A 22,500-nucleotide genomic window follows, 5' to 3' on the forward strand; every position below is an offset into this window, starting at 1 on the left:
ATATTTCCTTTTATTATGACGATCAGCATTAGTATACAGTGCTGTAAATCCATTACATCAATACAATCTCAATTACACAATTATTGTAGCACCAAAGATGATGATTTCATTATAAAAACACTGTATTGAACTCCGGAAAATATCTTTGGGCGACAAGCCTCGTTTTTTCATTCCACCACGATGCAAAATGTTCACACTTTTTCAAGTATATGAATATTAAACATACACATTTCACAATGCGGAACTGTTAATATACAGGTGTAAATAATGTCTACACGACTCTTGGCACACAGTGCATCATATAGTCCTTTAATTTCTGATACAGACCTTATATAGTTCAGTCGTCTATCAACGCCATGATAGTCAAAGGTTGGTTAGCTGCTCGGAGATGATCCGTTATACCGTAGGTTAACCTAAAACAGGCTCAAACTCAATATCCTTCAAGTTATATTATCATACATTACGTGTAATCAAGCAGACTTTGGTTGAAAGCGGAAAGTCTCATAGTTCAGATGATTTATTCTACTGCTACTGAGCATTTAAAATACTTCTCAGGTATTTACATATACAGTAAAGAAGGTTAAAATCTCTCTCAAACGTCGTTTCAGTAGTAAAAACAGCACCATTACACTGTAAACCTCTGGTTAGTGACAAAAGAAAATGATCAATATTTTATAACACGATTTCCTGTCACGAGAACATGACGTATGTACATTTAATTACAGAATAAATATTGTCAAACATAAATAAACGCATGATTATGAGAGGTAGGGTTATGCCATTTTAATTCAATCTACTTTAATCTTCCCTTCTAATAAAACTGGAGTGACGCACGTCTGAACAAAGCACTCAATCTAGTCCGTTTTCTAGTCAAATAATTGGATTTTGTGACATTTCCATGAATTCTGGTCTCCCAACGTCAACTACATCAAAAAAAAAGTATGTGTTCATGCTGCCTTAATTTTAAGTTCAGTCAACTTGAAATATGAAGTTGTACTAAGTGACAACTTGGATATTTGAGTTGACTAAACTTTAGATTTTAAGTTGAAACTACTTTTTTATATCGTAACCCAGAAAAAGGCTAGAGGATTAGTTCACTTCAAAATTAACATTTCCATGTTCATGTCTTTCTTTCTTCAGTGGAAAAGAGGAAAACATTCCAGGAATTTTCTCCACAAAATGGACTTCAATGGGAATCAACGGTTGAAGGTCCAAATCACTGCAGTTTCAGAGGAAGGCCTTCAGAGGCTCTGATCAATCACAGACGAGGAATAGAGTCTGATCTAGACAAACAATCGGCCATTTTATACTCGACTTTGGAGTTGTTGTTCTTCACGGCGTATGACGTCATCACATCTGAAAGGTCACATGACGTAGGTGGAAGTACTGACCCAGTGTTAAAACCAACCTGGGACAAATTGTGGTTTTGGCCTATATGGCTAATTTTGCCCTTCATGACGACTGTGAGGGGGTGAATTATTTTATAACTCATTCGTTTACATTATATAAAGCCTAAAGTTCTGCATAATTAAGGGCGTGGCCACTTTGAGTGACAGGTGGATTGCCGTTTGTCTGCTGTCTGTTAGTCATCTTGTGACCTCAGCTCCGCCCACGTCCCCCATTTTCAGTTATCTGGGAGTGACGCGCTGACAAGATGGCCGACTTTACGCTTCAAAACTGCTCTTCAGAATCTTATGGGTGACGTCAAGAACAGTATGTCCATATTTATTTACAGTCTATGGTTAAAACGAACGTGCAAAGACTAAATCAAACGCCCTTTACAAAAATAAAGGTAAAACAACAATGTTGGACAATTTTAAAGTTGGAGGAGAACGAGATGGAGTTTTTCGGCACTTCCACCTACGTCATGTGACTTTTCGGACATGATGACATCATACGCCGTCAAGAAGAACGACATCAAAATCTTGCATTTAAGGTTAAAAGTATGTAAATGTGTATTTGTGTTGTAAATGTGGCTGATGGTTTGTCTAGATCAGACTCTATTCCTCGTCTGGGATCGGTCAACCTTCAGCCGTTGGTTCCCATTGAAGTCCATTATGTGGAGAAAAATCCTGGAATGTTTTCCTCAAAAAACTTCATTTCTTTTCCACTGAAGAAAGAAAGACATGAGCATCTTGGATGAGATGGGGGCGAGTAAAATACCAGGAAATGTTCATTTTGAAGTGAACTAATGCTTTAATTATTGCTTCACATTGTTGTGTCAGATTAGTAACCGTATAAAAAGCAAAAGCACATGCTTGATCAAACTGCTTTAGCACCGTAAATTATGTCAGCATGCTATTAAATATTATTAAAAACTATCATATATTAGCCAGGACAATCTGTTACATTTTCAGGCATTTTACATTAAAGACAATCGTCACGATGAAGAGATTTCAGTAGCGCTAGTTTTCAGTGTGTTCTGTCCTTTTCTAGATTGTCGTGAATGTTAAACGTTCAAATATACAAAACATTCAATTATTTATATTTTCATATCAAGCTGTTTGCTGTCGTCAGGGCTTAAACAACTCGCATCTAAAACTCATGGACAAACAGCAGATATGCTGAATTATGAAACATTTTGAAATTGTTAAATAAATCCCTTTAGGTCAAAACGCTGCCCAAACGAAGGATTTGACCGTTTGCTACAACTAAAGATAAAGACACACCCTCTGACACTGTTGTTCTCAATCTCATTTGGTTCAACGGGATCTCGACTGACCGGATCATTCATGCCACAACCTACATAACCATTAAAAACAAATCCATTCTGCATCCTGATTCCTGGAGGGACTCGCTTATCTCGAAGCGGGACGTCGAGAAGGTTTCTGATGGCTTACCGTAGCTGCCAGACGTTAAAGAGAGACGCAAAGTGAGATTTTCTGAAGCGTTCTGTTCAGTTGAACACGAAGGAAAACGTCGCAGTGGCGCTTCTCTTACTGGATTTTGACAGAAAGGCCCGTATGAGGGTGAGGAAGACACTTCCCACAGAAACCGCCACAGCGGCCGTAGATTCTGGTGCCGTCCTTCACAAGATGAGGGAAAGAAACAATAAAATAAACATTATTAAATCACTGCATACAATAATAATAATAATAATAAATATAGCTGCAAGCAGCAATTAAGGGGCCAAGCACAAAAAACACATGATGTGTTATGAGTTAATAATCATAATATGATTAAATTGCTTTTAATTTTTGACCAATAGGTGGCCCCGTGATCAAACTGATGTTGCGAATCAGCTTTTGGTCAATCAAAAAGTTTTTAAAATTTTTTTGCCGGCATGGTCTGAAGATGATCTGAGCCGAATTTGGTGAAAGCAACATACAGTATTTTATGACACAATTCAAAATGGCTGACGGCAAATTGGAAAATTCGGGTATTATTCGACTCGGTATGTTGCACTAAATCAAAAGAGACCAGTTTTATGATTTTTTACAAAACCGTTCAGATGTTATAAGCAAAGATAGCCATTTTCTCCTGACCAGTAGGTGGCGCTGTGCTGAAACACTGCATGTAGACTCAGGTCATGTTTGTGATGACATGTACCAATATTAGTCTCCATATGCTAAAGCGTTGTGGAGATACAGGCTTGTGTCTATTTTGATGTGCTCTTCATTTAATTAATTTGCGGGTTATATGAGAACGGTTTGGTTTATCAAAAAAGCGTTTAATACCTTTATGCCGGCATGGTCCGAAAATGATCTGAGCTGAATTTGGTGAAAATTTAAATGATGTATCATTCGACTCGGTATGTTGCACTGAATCAAAAGAGGCCAGTTTTATGATTTATGGGCAAACCGTTCAGAAGTTATAAGCGAAAATAACCATATCTCCTGACCAATAGATGGCGCTGTGCTGAGACTCTGCATGTTGCCTCAGGTCATGATTGTGATGACATGTACCAATATTCGTCCCAATTCGATAAAGCGTTGAGGAGATACAGCCTTATGTCCATTTTGATGTGCTCTTCATTGAATTAATTTGCAGATTATTCAAGAACGGTTTGGTTTATCAAAAAACGTTTAGTAACTTTTTGCCGGCACGGTCTGAAGATGATCTGAGCCAAAAAAGGCTCTTCGCTGAATTTGTTTATGCATTATTTGAGAATGGATCGGTTTATCAAAAACCATTTCATATTTTTTTTGCAAGCATGGTCTGATGTGAGCCAATTTTGGTGAAAATCGGATAAACTGCCTAGTTTGAAAAAGTCATTTTTTTGTGGAATATCCTAAATTGAGCCAAGGAATCAGTGGTAAAACAATTTTATTTCTAGCCCTTATGGCTCAAAAGTAATTAGCATAAACATGAGTGCAAATTCAGACAGTAGGTGGCGCTAGAGGGATTGAGTTAGAGACTCCGAATTTGCTGTGGTGAATGTTCAGACTGTCCTTTATATGTGTGCCAAATTTCTTTGTTTTCCCGGCAGCGGTTCTATGGGCTGCCATAGACTCAAGAGCAGAAGAAGAAGAAGAAGAAGAAGAAGAAGAAGAAGAAGAAGAAGAAGAAGAAGAAGAAGAAGAAGAAGAAGAAGAAGAAGAAGAAGAAGAAGAAGAAGAAGAAGAAGAAGAAGAAGAAGAAGAAGAAGAAGAAGAAGAAGACTCTAACACTAGTTCTGTGCTGATGGTAATGGCAGGTGGCGTCCTCACCTCTGAGCGGTGGACTTTGAGCGTGACGTAGTTGCCTTGAGAAACCCATTTAGTGGATTCTGCGACCGTCAGTCCCGTTCCACTGAGATTTATACTAAACTGACCCTAACCAATCAGAGAAGGAGAGACAATTCAGACAAAAATCTGCATTCACAGACCATAATGTGAAAACACTTCAATTTAAAAATAAATAAACCAGCTAAATCCAGCTTAAGCTGGTCTCCCAGGCTGGTTTTAGAAGGGTTTTGGCCACTTGTTTTTAGCTGGCCAGGCTGGTCTTAAGCCCGGTTTCCACCGCAGGAACTTTCCCCAGGAATGAGGAACTTTGGGCTGGTACTCATGTGTTTCCACCGCAGGGTCTAAATGAAGTTTGGGTAAATATTTCCCCCTCCGAACAGCCCTGCTCCAGAGGTGGTACTTTTTCAAAGTTCAGGAACTTTCGGGGGTGGGACTTGTGCGCTGAACATGCTGATTGGTTGAGCTCACGCAGCATTTTATCTCAACCACCATTTTTAATTTAACTGTCACCCCGCTTTTTGAGAATACACATGAAAATGCACTATCCAAACTTAAAGGATATAGACGTAAGTTTGGTCTCGTTTTAAAGAAGACACCCGGCAGATTATTGCTGAAGTGAAAGCAATTCAGAAAAAGTTATGGAAGTCTGAATACTGTACTAAATATTTTTTATTTTATATAAAATATATATTTTACAAAAATGTTTTAATCTAAAATTACTATAAAATCAAAGCCATATGTCTAACCAAGTTGTGTTGCAAATTTGAAGTTGATATCACAAAAATTAAAGTCCCCATGAGATTTTGTTTAGGCGCTGTACCAAAAACAGCCACCGGTGTCATTCAAATTCCATTGATTGTTTTTTTTATGCATTTTCCTGTAAATTTCTGTCCAAATATCCCTTCCATCACAAAACGGTCACCAAATATGGACCCTTGAGACTCAAACCTTTCCGACGATATGTGTCAAGATTAGAAAAGATTTTGATTATAAAGTAGTTAAAATAAATGTTGTAATATGAAACATGACACCGCCCACTAGGGGGAGGAGCCAGCTAGAAGAATTTAAAGTACAATTTCCATGGTAACGCAACGTCCAATTTCAAAACGGTTTTCACGGGACGAATTTTGAGTTCGTAATTTTTGAGTTTCGAAAAAGTTCCTGTAAAAAAAGTTCCTGGAACAAATTGTTCCGGGTAATTTCGGTGGAAACGAGGCTTTAGATGGTAAAGTTGGAAGACCAGCTTAAACCAGCTAGAACCAGCTTAGGCTGGCTTAAGAATGGTCAAGCTGGTCAAACCCCTCTAAAACCAGCTCTGACCAACCAACCAACTTTATTCTTAGGAGGGTTTATTCATAAAATGATGAAAAGTGACAGTAAAGACATTCATAATGTTACAAAAGATTATATTTGAATGAAATGCTGTTCTTTTGAACTTTCTAGTTCAAGTGCATCACATTTTCCACTACACGTTCTCAACACTGATAATAATCATAAATGTGTGTTGATCATCAGATCCTCATATTAGATGATTAGTGAAGGGTCATGTGACACTGAAGACTGGAGTAATGATGATAAATTCAGCTTTGATCACAGGAATAAATCACACTTTACTATACACCGATCAGGCATAACATTATGACCTAATATTGCGTTTGCTGACCCGTCGAGGCATGGCTGTGCCACCCCATACTCCACAAACTGAGATGCTCTGTGTATTCTGACCTTTCTATCAGAACCAGCATTAACTTCTGGAGCAGTTTGAGCTCCAGTAGCTCGTCTGTTTGCCTTCGCTCCCCAACGGGCATCAATGAGCCTCGGCCGCCCATGACCCTGTTATGCCCGACCGGTGTGTATTCACGTAGAGAACGGCTTCTATGATGGCGGTACCTGAGGACATTTAGCGGCGCTGTAACAGTCTCCCGCGGACGCGAACGGGACGGAGCGACCGAACAGCGTCTGACTGAACTTCACATCCGTCGCTGAAACACAAACACATCAGATCAAACTCAACATGTCGTTCACAGTAAGGGTTCATTTGTGAACAGTTATTAATCTCAGTTACAGTTTTTCTCGATAGCTAAGACACATTTCTTGAAAGCTGCTCTCCTTTTCTCTAAACTGTGAACACAAAACCCAATTTTCAAGCTACATTCACAAAACCTCAGACTCTTCTTGCAAAACCAAAATTTCACCTCAAAACAGTTCAATCTGTGCTCAAAAATGAACTATGTTGTCAAAATGTGTTGGCAAGTTGTGTCTAAACAGGTGAAAAGTGCTTGCCAAAAGACTGATTGATTCAATCAGAGGGTTCAGGCAACTGAGCGTTTGGTTCAGACAATAGGATTTAGTGTTTTAGGGATTGAGAAAAACTGTAATGTTCATCTCCACATGTATTCATGCACTGCGAACTAACACGAGTGTATTTATATCACTAACACTAACACAGGGGAATAATGCTGAAGATGATCAGATGATGATAGTAGATCAGATCGTACTGTGTGTGTGTGTGTGTGTGTGTGTGTGTGTGTGTGTGTGTGTGTGTGTGTGTGTGTGTGTGTGTGTGTGTGTGTGTGTGTGTGTGTGTGTGTGTGTGAGGGTGTGTGTGTTACTCACTGATGATGCGCATGATGGACAGGTCGAGCCGCACGCGCTGGAAGACGGTGTAACCGGCCGCGGTGTAATCGTTCCTGCATGAGCAGTCCTGCCGCCGGCTGCCGTTAAACGGACACTCAAACGGGTTCTGCAGCCTAAACACAGATATCATGTTCATCATCATCATAATAATAATAATGGTTCTTATTATTATCAATGCTGAAAACGTTTTTGTTGATTTTTTTCTAGATTCTGTGATGAATATAAATTATTAAAATCATTATTATTACGTTTTATTTAATAATAAATAATAATGGGTTTATTTATATGTATTAAAACAATTAATTATTAAACAATGACTTATTCATTATTTTGATTATTAGTTTTAATTCAAATAAAATAATCAGAATTTACAATTAATACAAATATTAATAATAATAATAATATATAAAGTATATACTGTGTGTGTATAAATATAATAAATGTATTAAAATAATAATATAATACTTATTAAATTTTTTTATTATTAGTTTTAATTCAAATAAAATAATCACTACACACACATATATATACAACATGAATACTGTATATAACACTATATATATATATATATATATATATATATATATATATATATATATATATATATATATATATATATATATATATATATATATATATATATATATATATATATATATATATATATATATATATACACTCACCTAAAGGATTATTAGGAACACACACTAATACTGTGTTTGACCCCCTTTCGCCTTCAGAACTGCCTTAATTCTACGTGGCATTGACTCAACAAGGTGCTGAAAGCATTCTTTAGAAATGTTGGCCATATTGATAGGAGAGCATCTGCAGTTGATGGAGATTTGTGGGATGCACATCCAGGGCACGAAGCTCCAGTTCCACCACATCCCAAAGATGCTCTATTGGGTTGAGATCTGGGGACTGTGGCGGCCATTTTAGTCCAGTGAACTCATTGTCATGTTCAAGAAACCAGTTTGAAATGATTGGAGCTTTGTGACGGTGCATTATCCTGCTGGAAGTAGCCATCAGAGGATGGGGACATGGTGCTCATAAAGGGATGGACATGGGCAGAAACAATGCTCAGGTAGGCCGTGGCATTTAAACCATGCCCAATTGGCACTAAGGGGCCTAAAGTGTGCCAAGAAAACATCCCCCACACCATTACACCACCACCACCAGCCTGCACAGTGGTAACAAGGCATGATGATCCATGTTCTCATTCTGTTTACGCCAAATTCTGACTCTACCATCTGAATGTCTCAACAGAAATCCAGACTCATCAGACCAGGCAACATTTTTCCAGTCTTCAACTGTCCAATTTTGGTGAGCTTGTGCAAATTGTCGCCATTTTTTCCTATTTGTAGTGGAGATGAGTGGTACCCGGTGGGGTCTTCTGCTGTTGTAGCCCATCCGCCTCAAGGTTGTGCGTGTTGTGGCTTCACAAATGCTTTGCTGCAGACCTCGGTTGTAACGAGTGGTTATTTCAGTCAAAGTTGCTCTTCTATCAGCTGGAATCAGTCGGCCCATGACCTCTGACCTCTAGCATCAACAAGGCATTTTCTCCACAGGACTGCCGCATACTGGATGTTTTTCCCTTTTCACACCATTCTTTGTAAACCCTAGAAATGGTTGTGCGTGAAAATCCCAGTAACTGAGCAGATTGTGAAATACTCAGACCGGCCCGTCTGGCACCAACAACTATGCAACGCTCAAAATGTCTTAAATCCCCTTTCTTTCCCATTCCGACATTCAGTGTGGAGTTCAGGAGATTGTCTTGACCAGGACCACACCCCTAAATGCATTGAAGCAACTGCCATGTGATTGGTTGATTAGATAATTGCATTAATGAGAAATTGAACAGGTGTTCCTAATAATCCTTTAGGTGAGTGTGTATATATATAATATTTATAATTCATTATTTTAGTTTTTTTTTTATTATAATTATAATGATAATAATAAATAAAACATTTATTGTCAGTTATCATATATTGTTTATGTGTACCTGTATCCGTACACCTCAGAGTAGTTGTCAGTCTGTCCGCTGCGCAGCGTCACGTATTCTCTGGGGCTGGAGCTCTGCATCTCTGCACAGTAAACGCGCAGCACCTTAGCCTGAACCCTGAGGAGATGCTCTCCATCTGTGCGGACGCCCGTCCTCATCTGGAGCTCGAGGCAGCTGCTGTGGAGCTCACCTGAAACACACACACACACACACATGAGCTCAAAGGGTCGGCGTGTGTGTGTGAAGCTGCTGTGTGTGCCTCACACTCACAGTCCGCCCGTCTGCAGGTGGCGCTAGACTCCGGCCGGCTGGACGGCGAGCAGGTCTCAGACGGGACTCCAGCGGCCACACACTCCACCGACCTCCGCATGACCCCGGCGCCGCACGTCTGAGAGCACTGAACCAGCACACACACACACACACACACACACACACACACACGTCAGTCCGTTAGCACAAGAGAAGAAGAGCGCGTGTGTGTGTGTGTGTGTGATGCAAGGCAAGGCAAGTTTATTTGTATAGCACATTTCATACACAGTGGCAATTCAAAGTGCTTTACACAGAAATGAAATAAAAACATTTGTAAGTGAATTAAAACAGTTATAATAGGAATGAAAAAAAAAATCCATCTGTGGAGGAAGAACATGGAGAGTCAGGTTTACTTTAAAACAATTTGCCAGGTAACTGTGCGTTTAGACAGTACCCTTACAGATAAATCTTCTTGGCCTAACTTGAGGGCGTTCTCTAGATGTTTTACCCGTCAGAGCAGATCTTTTTATTGATATAAAACGCCCACGTGATATCTCAAAATTCTCAAAATTTCAATCGCGTTAAATTCACCACAGAATCAGTCATCCACCTATGGTTTATCCACCCCACTTATCAATCGCTCCCGTCTCTCAACCTCTTCCACCCAGACAGCATTAACAAAATAAAAATATTGAAAGATAAAAATAAAGAGTATAATTAAAACTAAAAAATAAAACAGGGTTAAATTGAAACACAATTAAAGTGCAAGCAGTTTGGCCAAGCACACAGCTCATTCAGTAAATGCACAGCTGAACAGATGTGTTTTGAGTCTGGACAGATGTGCACAGATGTGTTTTGAGTCTGGACAGATGTGCACAGATGTGTTTTGAGTCTGGACAGATGTGCACAGATGTGTGTTGAGTCTGGACAGATGTGCACAGATGTGTTTTGAGTCTGGACAGATGTGCACAGATGTGTGTTGAGTCTGGACAGATGTGCACAGATGTGTGTTGAGTCTGGACAGATGTGCACAGATGTGTTTTGAGTCTGGACAGATGTGCACAGATGTGTGTTGAGTCTGGACAGATGTGCACAGATGTGTGTTGAGTCTGGACAGATGTGCACAGATGTGTTTTGAGTCTGGACAGATGTGCAAAGATGTGTGTTGAGTCTGGACAGATGTGCACAGATGTGTGTTGAGTCTGGACAGATGTGCACAGATGTGTGTTGAGTCTGGACAGATGTGCACAGATGTGTGTTGAGTCTGGACAGATGTGCACAGATGTGTGTTGAGTCTGGACAGATGTGCACAGATGTGTGTTGAGTCTGGACAGATGTGCACAGATGTGTTTTGAGTCTGGACAGATGTGCACAGATGTGTGTTGAGTCTGGACAGATGTGCACAGATGTGTGTTGAGTCTGGACAGATGTGCACAGATGTGTTTTGAGTCTGGACAGATGTGCACAGATGTGTGTTGAGTCTGGACAGATGTGCACAGATGTGTGTTGAGTCTGGACAGATGTGCACAGATGTGTGTTGAGTCTGGACAGATGTGCACAGAAGTGTTTTGAGTCTGGACAGATGTGCACAGATGTGTGTTGAGTCTGGACAGATGTGCAAAGATGTGTGTTGAGTCTGGACAGATGTGCACAGATGTGTGTTGAGTCTGGACAGATGTGCACAGATGTGTGTTGAGTCTGGACAGATGTGCACAGATGTGTGTTGAGTCTGGACAGATGTGCACAGAAGTGTTTTGAGTCTGGACAGATGTGCACAGATGTGTTTTGAGTCTGGACAGATGTGCACAGATGTGTTTTGAGTCTGGACAGATGTGCACATATGTGTTTTGAGTCTGGACAGATGTGCACAGATGTGTGTTGAGTCTGGACAGATGTGCACATATGTGTTTTGAGTCTGGACAGATGTGCACAGATGTGTGTTGAGTCTGGACAGATGTGCACAGATGTGTGTTGAGTCTGGAAAGATGTGCACAGATGTGTTTTGAGTCTGGACAGATGTGCACAGATGTGTTTTGAGTCTGGACAGATGTGCACAGATGTGTGTTGAGTCTGGACAGATGTGCAGAGATGTGTTTTGAGTCTGGACAGATGTGCACAGAGTCTGGACAGATGTGCACAGATGTGTGTTGAGTCTGGACAGATGTGCAGAGATGTGTTTTGAGTCTGGACAGATGTGCACAGATGTGTGTTGAGTCTGGACAGATGTGCACAGATGTGTGTTGAGTCTGGACAGATGTGCACAGATGTGTGTTGAGTCTGGACAGATGTGCACAGATGTGTTTTGAGTCTGGACAGATGTGCACAGATGTGTGTTGAGTCTGGACAGATGTGCACAGATGTGTGTTGAGTCTGGACAGATGTGCAAAGATGTGTGTTGAGTCTGGACAGATGTGCAAAGATGTGTGTTGAGTCTGGACAGATGTGCACAGATGTGTGTTGAGTCTGGACAGATGTGCACAGATGTGTGTTGAGTCTGGACAGATGTGCACAGATGTGTGTTGAGTCTGGACAGATGTGCACAGAAGTGTTTTGAGTCTGGACAGATGTGCACAGATGTGTGTTGAGTCTGGACAGATGTGCAAAGATGTGTGTTGAGTCTGGACAGATGTGCACAGATGTGTTTTGAGTCTGGACAGATGTGCACAGATGTGTTTTGAGTCTGGACAGATGTGCACATATGTGTTTTGAGTCTGGACAGATGTGCACAGATGTGTGTTGAGTCTGGACAGATGTGCACATATGTGTTTTGAGTCTGGACAGATGTGCACAGATGTGTGTTGAGTCTGGACAGATGTGCACAGATGTGTGTTGAGTCTGGAAAGATGTGCAGAGATGTGTTTTGAGTCTGGACAGATGTGCACAGATGTGTGTTGAGTCTGGACAGATGTGCACAGATGTGTGTTGAGTCTGGAAAGATGTGCAGAGATGTGTTTTGAGTCTGGACAGATGTGCACAGATGTGTGTTGAGTCTGGACAGATGTGCACAGATGTGTGTTGAGTCTGGACAGATGTGCACAGATGTGTGTTGAGTCTGGACAGATGTGCACAGATGTGTTTTGAGTCTGGACAGATGTGCACAGATGTGTGTTGAGTCTGGACAGATGTGCACAGATGTGTGTTGAGTCTGGACAGATGTGCACAGATGTGTTTTGAGTCTGGACAGATGTGCACAGATGTGTGTTGAGTCTGGACAGATGTGCACAGATGTGTGTTGAGTCTGGACAGATGTGCAGAGATGTGTTTTGAGTCTGGACAGATGTGCACAGATGTGTGTTGAGTCTGGACAGATGTGCACAGATGTGTGTTGAGTCTGGACAGATGTGCACAGATGTGTGTTGAGTCTGGACAGATGTGCAGAGATGTGTTTTGAGTCTGGACAGATGTGCACAGATGTGTTTTGAGTCTGGACAGATGTGCACAGATGTGTTTTGAGTCTGGACAGATGTGCACAGATGTGTGTTGAGTCTGGAGAGATGTGCAAATATGTGTTTTGAGTCTGGACAGATGTGCACAGATGTGTTTTGAGTCTGGACAGATGTGCACAGATGTGTTTTGAGTCTGGACAGATGTGCAAAGATGTGTTTTGAGTCTGGACAGATGTGCACAGATGTGTGTTGAGTCTGGACAGATGTGCAAATGTGTTTTGAGTCTGGACAGATGTGCACAGATGTGTTTTGAGTCTGGACAGATGTGCACAGATGGGTTTTGAGTCTGGACAGATGTGCACAGATGTGTTTTGAGTCTGGACAGATGTGCACAGATGTGTTTTGAGTCTGGACAGATGTGCACAGATGTGTTTTGAGTCTGGACAGATGTGCACAGATGTGTTTTGAGTCTGGACAGATGTGCACAGATGTGTGTTGAGTCTGGACAGATGTGCACAGATGTGTTTTGAGTCTGGACAGATGTGCACAGATGTGTTTTGAGTCTGGACAGATGTGCACAGATGTGTTTTGAGTCTGGACAGATGTGCACAGAGTCTGGACAGATGTGCACAGATGTGTGTTGAGTCTGGACAGATGTGCACAGATGTGTTTTGAGTCTGGACAGATGTGCACAGAGTCTAGACAGATGTGCACAGATGTGTTTTGAGTCTGGGCAGATGTGCACAGATGTGTTTTGAGTCTGGACAGATGTGCACAGATGTGTTATGAGTCTGGAGTCTGGACAGATGTGCACAGATGTGTGTTGAGTCTGGACAGATGTGAACAGATGTGTGTTGAGTCTGGACAGATGTGCACAGATGTGTTTTGAGTCTGGACAGATGTGCACAGATGTGTTTTGAGTCTGGACAGATGTGCACAGATGTGTTTTGAGTCTGGACAGATGTGCACAGAGTCTGGACAGATGTGCACAGATATGTGTTGAGTCTGGACAGATGTGCACAGATGTGTTTTGAGTCTGGACAGATGTGCACAGAGTCTAGACAGATGTGCACAGATGTGTTTTGAGTCTGGACAGATGTGCACAGATGTGTTTTGAGTCTGGACAGATGTGCACAGATGTGTTTTGAGTCTGGACAGATGTGCACAGATGTGTTTTGAGTCTGGACAGATGTGCACAGATGTGTTTTGAGTCTGGACAGATGTGCACAGATGTGTGTTGAGTCTGGACAGATGTGAACAGATGTGTGTTGAGTCTGGACAGATGTGCACAGATGTGTTTTGAGTCTGGACAGATGTGCACAGATGTGTTTTGAGTCTGGACAGATGTGCACAGAGTCTGGACAGATGTGCACATATGTGTGTTGAGTCTGGACAGATGTGCACAGATGTGTTTTGAGTCTGGACAGATGTGCACAGAGTCTAGACAGATGTGCACAGATGTGTTTTGAGTCTGGACAGATGTGCACAGATGTGTTATGAGTCTGGAGTCTGGACAGATGTGCACAGATGTGTGTTGAGTCTGGACAGATGTGAACAGATGTGTGTTGAGTCTGGACAGATGTGCACAGATGTGTTTTGAGTCTGGACAGATGTGCACAGATGTGTTTTGAGTCTGGACAGATGTGCACAGATGTGTTTTGAGTCTGGACAGATGTGCACAGAGTCTGGACAGATGTGCACAGATATGTGTTGAGTCTGGACAGATGTGCACAGATGTGTTTTGAGTCTGGACAGATGTGCACAGAGTCTAGACAGATGTGCACAGATGTGTTTTGAGTCTGGACAGATGTGCACAGATGTGTTTTGAGTCTGGACAGATGTGCACAGATGTGTTTTGAGTCTGGACAGATGTGCACAGATGTGTTTTGAGTCTGGACAGATGTGCACAGATGTGTTTTGAGTCTGGACAGATGTGCACAGAAGTGTGTTGAGTCTGGACAGATGTGAACAGATGTGTGTTGAGTCTGGACAGATGTGCACAGATGTGTTTTGAGTCTGGACAGATGTGCACAGATGTGTTTTGAGTCTGGACAGATGTGCACAGAGTCTGGACAGATGTGCACAGATGTGTGTTGAGTCTGGACAGATGTGCACAGATGTGTTTTGAGTCTGGACAGATGTGCACAGAGTCTAGACAGATGTGCACAGATGTGTTTTGAGTCTGGACAGATGTGCACAGAGTCTGGACAGATGTTGAGTGTGTTGAGTGTGTTGAGTCTGGACAGATGTGAACAGATGTGTGTTGAGTCTGGACAGATGTGCACAGATGTGTGTTGAGTCTGGACAGATGTGCACAGATGTGTTTTGAGTCTGGATTTGAAAGTGGCTACTGTTGGAGCACATCTGATCTGGTCAGGAAGCTGGTTCCAGCTACGGCTGGCATAAGAGCTAAAAGCAGACTCTCCTTGCTTTGAGTGAACCCTTGGTATTTCTAATTGACTTGATCCTGATGATCTGAGTGATCTGTTGGGTTTGTATTTAATCAGCAGATCTGCAATGTATTGAGGTCCTCGGTCATTGAGTGATTTATATACAAGAAATAGCACTTTAAAATCTATCCTAAATGTAATAGGAAGCCAGTGTGCAGACCTGAGGACTGGTGTGATATGGTCATAATGTTCTGGTTCTGCTGGTTCTGTCTAATGGTCTTTTTGGGAAGGCCGGTGAGAAGACCATTACAATAGTCCAGCCTACTGGTGATAAAAGCATGAACGAGTTTCTCTAATGTGGCGTTCACACCAGACGCGATTCGCGCAAATAATTCGCGCTAATCGCGCGAAGGTGGACGCGTGTACATTTTGAGTTTACTCGCGGCGAATCGCGCGTGACATTCACTGCACAACAGATGCGAATTCGCGTCATGGGCGAGGCTTCCGCCAGCAGCTCGTCTCGTTGAGAAATGGCTGACATGGGCTGTGTTTATATGTCTTTTTTGTTTGTTAAAATCTACTGTTAATGTGTGACAAAACGTAGTTTTAAGACTTTTTCAGTCGATAATGTAGTTGTTTAAAGCTCAAATCTGTGGTTTATTTACATGAACAGTGCCTATTTGAACATTTTATCTGCCGTTGTCGGAGTTGTGAGCTCCAGTGGATCAGCGGCGCTCAGCGCTCGTCAAAGCCGGCGAGGGCAACCTTTCCTCGGCCAGTCCGTCTGCCGCTGGCTCTGATGTCTCTGTGGTGTGTCTCCAGATATAATTTGTCTTGTAACGGCCGATCTTTGCTCTCATGGATCTATAATTTGTTCCCTGGCAAATCGTTTAGGCTGAAGGCAAAGTGAAGTTTCATTACTTTATATTTTTAGGCTATAACTGTACGTTGCAGTTGTAACGTTAGCCGACTAGCACTGACTTTGAATGTTTGACTGCATTGTTTGCTTTATTTCATGTGTAGCTTGTTATACATTACTTATACTTTTGTATTATTGATCAAACATAAACTTGCATTTAACAAAAAGAGACTGGATTGTGTTTCATGTCATTTAATGTTATCACAGTGATAATCATATTGTCTGAACCAGATATTCATATACAGATTTTCTCCTCATTGTTGTCACTACTAGAGCAAGCTCCTGATTGGTTAACGCGGCGCGAAATATCCGCCAAAGTTCAGATTTTTCAACTTGAGCGATTTGCGCGAATCACGCGTTCAAAACGCGCGCGAATCGCGCGAATCTCGCCGCCTCAATCGCGCGAATCGCGCCGCAGAATGCCATTTTGCGTCTCTGCATTGACTTAACATGTAAATCACTCGCGCGAAACGCGTCCGGTGTGAACGCACCATAAGTCTTGCCTGGAAACAAAGCATCTAATTCTTGATATATTTTTGAGATGATAGTAAGCTGATTTAGTTATTACTACTGAAAATCAGGTCTGACTCCAAAATCACACCAAGATTCCTGACTTGATTGTTTGATTTGAGAGCTTCATCATGATTGTGCCTCACCTCGCTCCAGGGGCCGGCGCTCCAGGCTCCAGGGGTCGGGCAGGCTGGGAGACGGCAGGGCCTGATGTCACTGCACGACTGCAGCCGCAGGTCAGAGGTCACGGCAGAGCAGCGAACCGGCCGCCGCTGGACGCCAGAGCCGCAGCTCACCGAACACTGGACACACATCATCATCATCATCACACACACATCATCATCATCATCATCATCATCATCACACACACATCATCATCATCATCACACACATCATCATCATCATCATCATCATCATCATCATACACATCATCATCATCATCACACACATCATCATCATCATCATCACACACATCATCATCATCATCATCATCATCACACACATCATCATCATCATCATCATCATCACATATTCATCATCATCACACACATCATCATCATCATCACACACATCATCATCATCATCATCATCATCATCATCATCACACACATCATCATCATCATCATCATCATCATCATCATCATCACACACATCATCATCATCATCATCATCACACCATTATATTTCATTATTATTTGTATAACTATATTTTACTCATTTATTATTTAAACTGTTTATTCATGTGACGCAGCAGCAAGTGAAGGGATTTCATTATTTCAATATTTATTTATTATGTAATTTATTTTTATGTGTATTGGAGAATAAAATGAAGGAATTTCATTATTTATTTTCTTTTGTAAAAAAAAAAAAATGGATTTTGAACAGCAAGTGAACCAATTAATTAATTTATTTGTTTTGTTATTTATTTATTTATTTATTTAGTTAGTTGCTTATTTATTTATTTATTTAGTTGATTATTTATTTAGTTGCTTATTTATTTAGCTGTTTATTTATTTTGCGGTTTATTTATTTATTTATTTATTTAGGTGTTTATTTATTTAGTTGTTTATTTATTTATTTAGATGTTTATTTATGCATTTAGTTGCTTATGTATTTATTTAGTTGCTTATGTATTTATTTAGTTGCTTATTTATTTATTTAGTTGTTTATTTATTTAGTTGCTTATTTATTTATTTAGGTGTTTATTTATTTAGTTGTTTATTTATTTAGTTGCTTATGTATTTATTTAGTTGTTTATTTATTTAGTTGTTTATTTAGTTAGTTGTTTATTTATTTAGTTGTTTATTTATTTGGTTGTTTATTTATGTATTTAGTTGCTTATGTATTTATTTAGTTGCTTATTTATTTATTTAGTTGTTTATTTATTTATTTAGTTGTTTATTTATGTATTTAGTTGCTTATTTATTTATTTAGTTGCTTATTTATTTATTTAGTTGTTTATTTATTTATTTAGTTGTTTATTTATTTATTTAGTTGCTTATTTATTTATTTGTCTACTTATTTATTTATTTATTTATTTATTTATTTATTTGTGTGTGTGAAAATGTCATAATTTTAATAAATAAACATTAATTTATTAACATTTTATATAAATTTTAATTTATTAGTTCATCTTTGTGTGAGTTTGAGCAGTAAATGAAATAATTTAATTATTTGTTTATTTATTCACTGGAGGCACATATGAAGAAATGTCATTATTATTGTTATTTTAATAAAGTAAGTATTATTTCTTTAATATTTTATTTATTGTTTATATTAATTTAAAGAGCAATTTTTTAGTTTATTTTATATTTGTTTATTTAGTGAGTATATGTGTGTGTGTGTGTGTGTGTGTGTCTGTTAGTGTGTGTGTGTGTGTGTGTGTGAGTCAGTGTGTGTGTGTGTGTGTGTGTGTGTGTGTGTGTGTGTGTGTGTGTGTGTGTGTGTGTGTGTGTGTGTGTGTGTGTGTGTGTGTGTGTGTGTGTGTGTCTGTTAGTGTCCGTGTCCGTGTGTGTGTGTGTGTGTGTGTGTGTGTGTGTGTGTGTGAGTGTGAGTGTGTGAGTGTGAGTGTGTGTGATTGACACCTGACTCCAGGCTGCAGTGACCCACAGGGGCTGACAGGTGGCGCTGTGACACGGCTCATGTGTGTGTGGTTTGGCAGACGCGTCACACATGAGCTCAGAAACTACGGCCATCCCTCCATCCAGACAAAACACCGCCCTGGACCTCACACCCCGTCCACAGGTGGCGTTACACTGGACAAACACACACACACACACACACACACACACACACACACACACACACACACACACACACACACACACACACACACACACACACACACACACACACACACACGTTACACAAAGACAGGAAATCACTTTAATGCTCATACTGTAAACATGTGTCATCTTCCTCTGCATGGCTGTATTTCTGCTGTCAGTCAAACAGATAGCCCCGCCCACAGCTCCTGTGATTGGTTCAGTCAGAAGCCAGAACCCTTCCCTATATAAGCCTGCAGGTGTGAGGAAGGATGAGGTTGAGCTCCTCCAGAGGGCGCTGTCGCTCCATCACAGCTCATGCACAGGCACGCCAGAGGTCAAAGGTCAGGAGAGTGTTTTATATCTGGAGGAGCGATGAAAGCGCTCTCTGAAGTCTGAGCTGTTGTTCTGGAGATGATCTTATCACACACACACACACACACACACACACACACACACACACACACACACACACACACACACACACACACACACACACACACACACACACACACACACACACACACACACACACACACACACACACACACACACACACACACACACACACACACACACACACACACACACACACACACACACACACACACACACACACACAGCTGGGACACATCAAAACAAAGACCATCTCCTGAACCAGCAAAACTCCTGAAGGCCAAAACAGGCTTTGCTTTCTTTAAGCTCATTTTCCCTCTGATTTTGGGTTGAAGTGGATTACCGGAAAACATGTTATTGCACTTTTTTCCTGTTTTTTTTTTTATAATACAATAAAAACTGATTATTTTGCAAAAACAAAAATAAAAACAGCCAAACCAGTCATAGCTGGTTTAGATCCCTTTGAAAATAAATAACAAATAAAAAACAAAAATTATTTTTTTAATGTATAAAAGTATCTTATATATTAAAACTATGTTAATTTGTTATTCATATTTTTTTTAATTTTCATTTTTGTATAAAAGTATCTTATGTAAGTACATTTTGTTTACTTAATAATAATAAATATTTATAATAATAAATAATAACACAATAAAATAAAATATAAATTATTTATTTGTATAAAAGTATCTTATATGTTAGAACTATGTTCATTTACTATTAATAAAAATTAAATAAACAAATACATTACAGCTTTCTTTGATTGTGATGTATGACTTATTATTGGCATTTCTGGAATTAAAAAATCTATAAGTGCAATTTGTTTATTTATTAATAATAAATATTTATTATAAAATCTAAAATAAAATCAATAAAAATTAAATTAAATTAAATAAAAAAATTAAATTAAATTATTAAATTGAACAAATAAAATCAATAAAAAAAATAATAAAATAAAACAATACATTTAAATAAAAATAATAAAAATAATAAAATAAAATAATACAATTAAAAATAAAATAATAGAATAAAAAAACTCATAATAAATAAAATAAAATCAATAAAATCATAATAAATAAAATAATAATAATAATAATAATAATAATAATAATAATAATAATAATAATAATAATAATAATAATAATAATAATAAAATAAATAATAATAATAAAATAAAATAAAATAGAATAAATAAAATCAATAAAACGAAATAATAAAATAAAAAAATATATTTAAATAAAATAATAAAAAAATAAAATAAAATTAATAATAATACAATTAAATAATACAATTAAAAATAAAATAATATAATAAAATAAAATAAATCGTAATAAATAACATAAATCATAATAAATAAAATAAAACATAATAAAATAAATAAATAAATAAATAAATAAATAAAATAAAATAAAATAAAATAAAATAAAATAAAATAAAATAAAATAAAATAAAATAAAATAAATAAAATAAATAAAATAAAATAAAATAAAATAAAATAAAATAAAATAAAATAAAATAAATAAGAAAAATTAAGAAAAAATAATACAAATAAAACAAAATAAAATAATAAAATAAAATAAGCTGGTGAGGCTGGTTGTGTGTGTGTGCAGCGCTAGCACAGTGTAACTGATGAGTGTGTGTGTGTGTGTGTGTAACCCGTGACCGATCTACAAACAGCTCCTCCGTGTTTAACTCACGTCCTGCCAGCCGTGGGCCGTCCAGCTGTGCGTCTGACATCTGGAGAGGAAGCAGGAGCGGATCGGGACAGGACGCACACGCATGTCACACAGGTCGTCCCTGACGCGACCTCTGCCCTTTAACCTGCAGAAGACCTCGCGCGACTGCGCGCCCGCGCCACAGCTCGCCGAACACTGCACACAACACACGAGCGCATTATGGGATGGCTGTGTTAGGGTGTCATACGCGCCCCTGTCTGATTCCACGCTCTGTCTGAGGAGAAGATTGCTTCCAGACCGCAGGGGTAAACTGGGCCAACACACCACAGCCAATCAGAACACTGGGTGGATCCTTTGCTTTTATGCGAGTCCTATGTGTTCCATTACTAATAATCCCATCAAAGTAAAACATTCAGTAACTTATGACTGACTGACAGGAAGTGAGGTCACGCACCGCTCTCCACTGATTGGCTCTCCAGCCGGGGCAGGGTCCCGCCCTGCAGGCCTTGCGTGTTCTGGGCGGGTTCTGATGAGCACAGGCCTCGTCCTCCACCCGGGTCTGATTCTGGTCCACACACACGATCTGCCGCTCTTTCAGTCCCTTCCCACAGGACACCGAACACTAGAGAGAGAGAGAGGAGAGAGCGAGAGAGAGAGAGAGAGAGAGAGAGAGAGAGAGAGAGAGAGAGAGAGAGAGAGAGAGAGAGAGAGAGAGAGAGAGAGAGAGAGCGTCACATCCACAGCATACTCCACTAATTCATGTCTTTCAGAGCTTTAGTTTTTTCCAAGGGATGGGAACCACAAGCCACCATGTTCTGGGCTTAAATTCAGAGCAGAACGGACACAAAGCCACGGGAAACCATCGGCCATCATCTGGACCCAATCACAGAACATTCTCCAGAGAAACAGACGAACACATCCGCTCCGGAGACAGAACAACACTCAGCCACGACCCTTCAGGAGGAGCGAGAAATAAGATAAATAATAAATAAAATAAAAAAATATTTTATTTTATTTTATTTTATTTTATTTTATTTTATTTTATTTTATTTTATTTTATTTTATTTTATTTATTTTATTTTTTATTTTGCTTTTTATTTTTTTTATTTTTATTTTGTTTTTAATTATTTTATTATTTTATTTTATTTTAAAATAAAATAATACAAAATTAATTAATTCAATAAATATAATATAATTAATATAATATAATATAATATAATATAATATAATATAATATAATATAATATAATATAATATAATATAATTAATATAATATAATATAATATAATATAATATAATATAATATAATATAATATAATATAATTAATATAATATATAAAATAAAATAAATAAAATAATAAATGAATGAATAAATAAATAAATAAATAAATAAATAAATAAATA

At 38.9% G+C, this 22,500-nt stretch overlaps 1 protein-coding gene across 2 annotated transcripts in view; it reads right to left on the reverse strand.

Annotated features, from left to right (window-relative positions):
- Positions 1-22,500, reverse strand: part of LOC307122192 (A disintegrin and metalloproteinase with thrombospondin motifs 20) — a 145,542-nt gene continuing 123,042 nt past the window's right edge. For both annotated transcript variants that reach the window (XM_079810157.1, XM_079810158.1), the window contains 10 exons: positions 21,551-21,718; positions 21,118-21,291; positions 18,845-19,015; positions 16,907-17,062; positions 9,577-9,703; positions 9,307-9,496; positions 7,284-7,417; positions 6,558-6,649; positions 4,650-4,754; positions 1-3,026 (listed from right to left, as the gene is read on the reverse strand). In XM_079810157.1, the coding sequence (XP_079666283.1) occupies positions 2,937-3,026; positions 4,650-4,754; positions 6,558-6,649; positions 7,284-7,417; positions 9,307-9,496; positions 9,577-9,703; positions 16,907-17,062; positions 18,845-19,015; positions 21,118-21,291; positions 21,551-21,718 (1,407 nt within the window). In that variant the 3' untranslated portion in view covers positions 1-2,936. The remainder of the gene's footprint in view (positions 3,027-4,649; positions 4,755-6,557; positions 6,650-7,283; positions 7,418-9,306; positions 9,497-9,576; positions 9,704-16,906; positions 17,063-18,844; positions 19,016-21,117; positions 21,292-21,550; positions 21,719-22,500) is intronic.

This window comes from Gobio gobio, assembly GCF_949357685.1.
Source record: "Gobio gobio genome assembly, chromosome: 25".
NCBI classification, from domain to species: Eukaryota; Metazoa; Chordata; class Actinopteri; order Cypriniformes; family Gobionidae; genus Gobio; species Gobio gobio.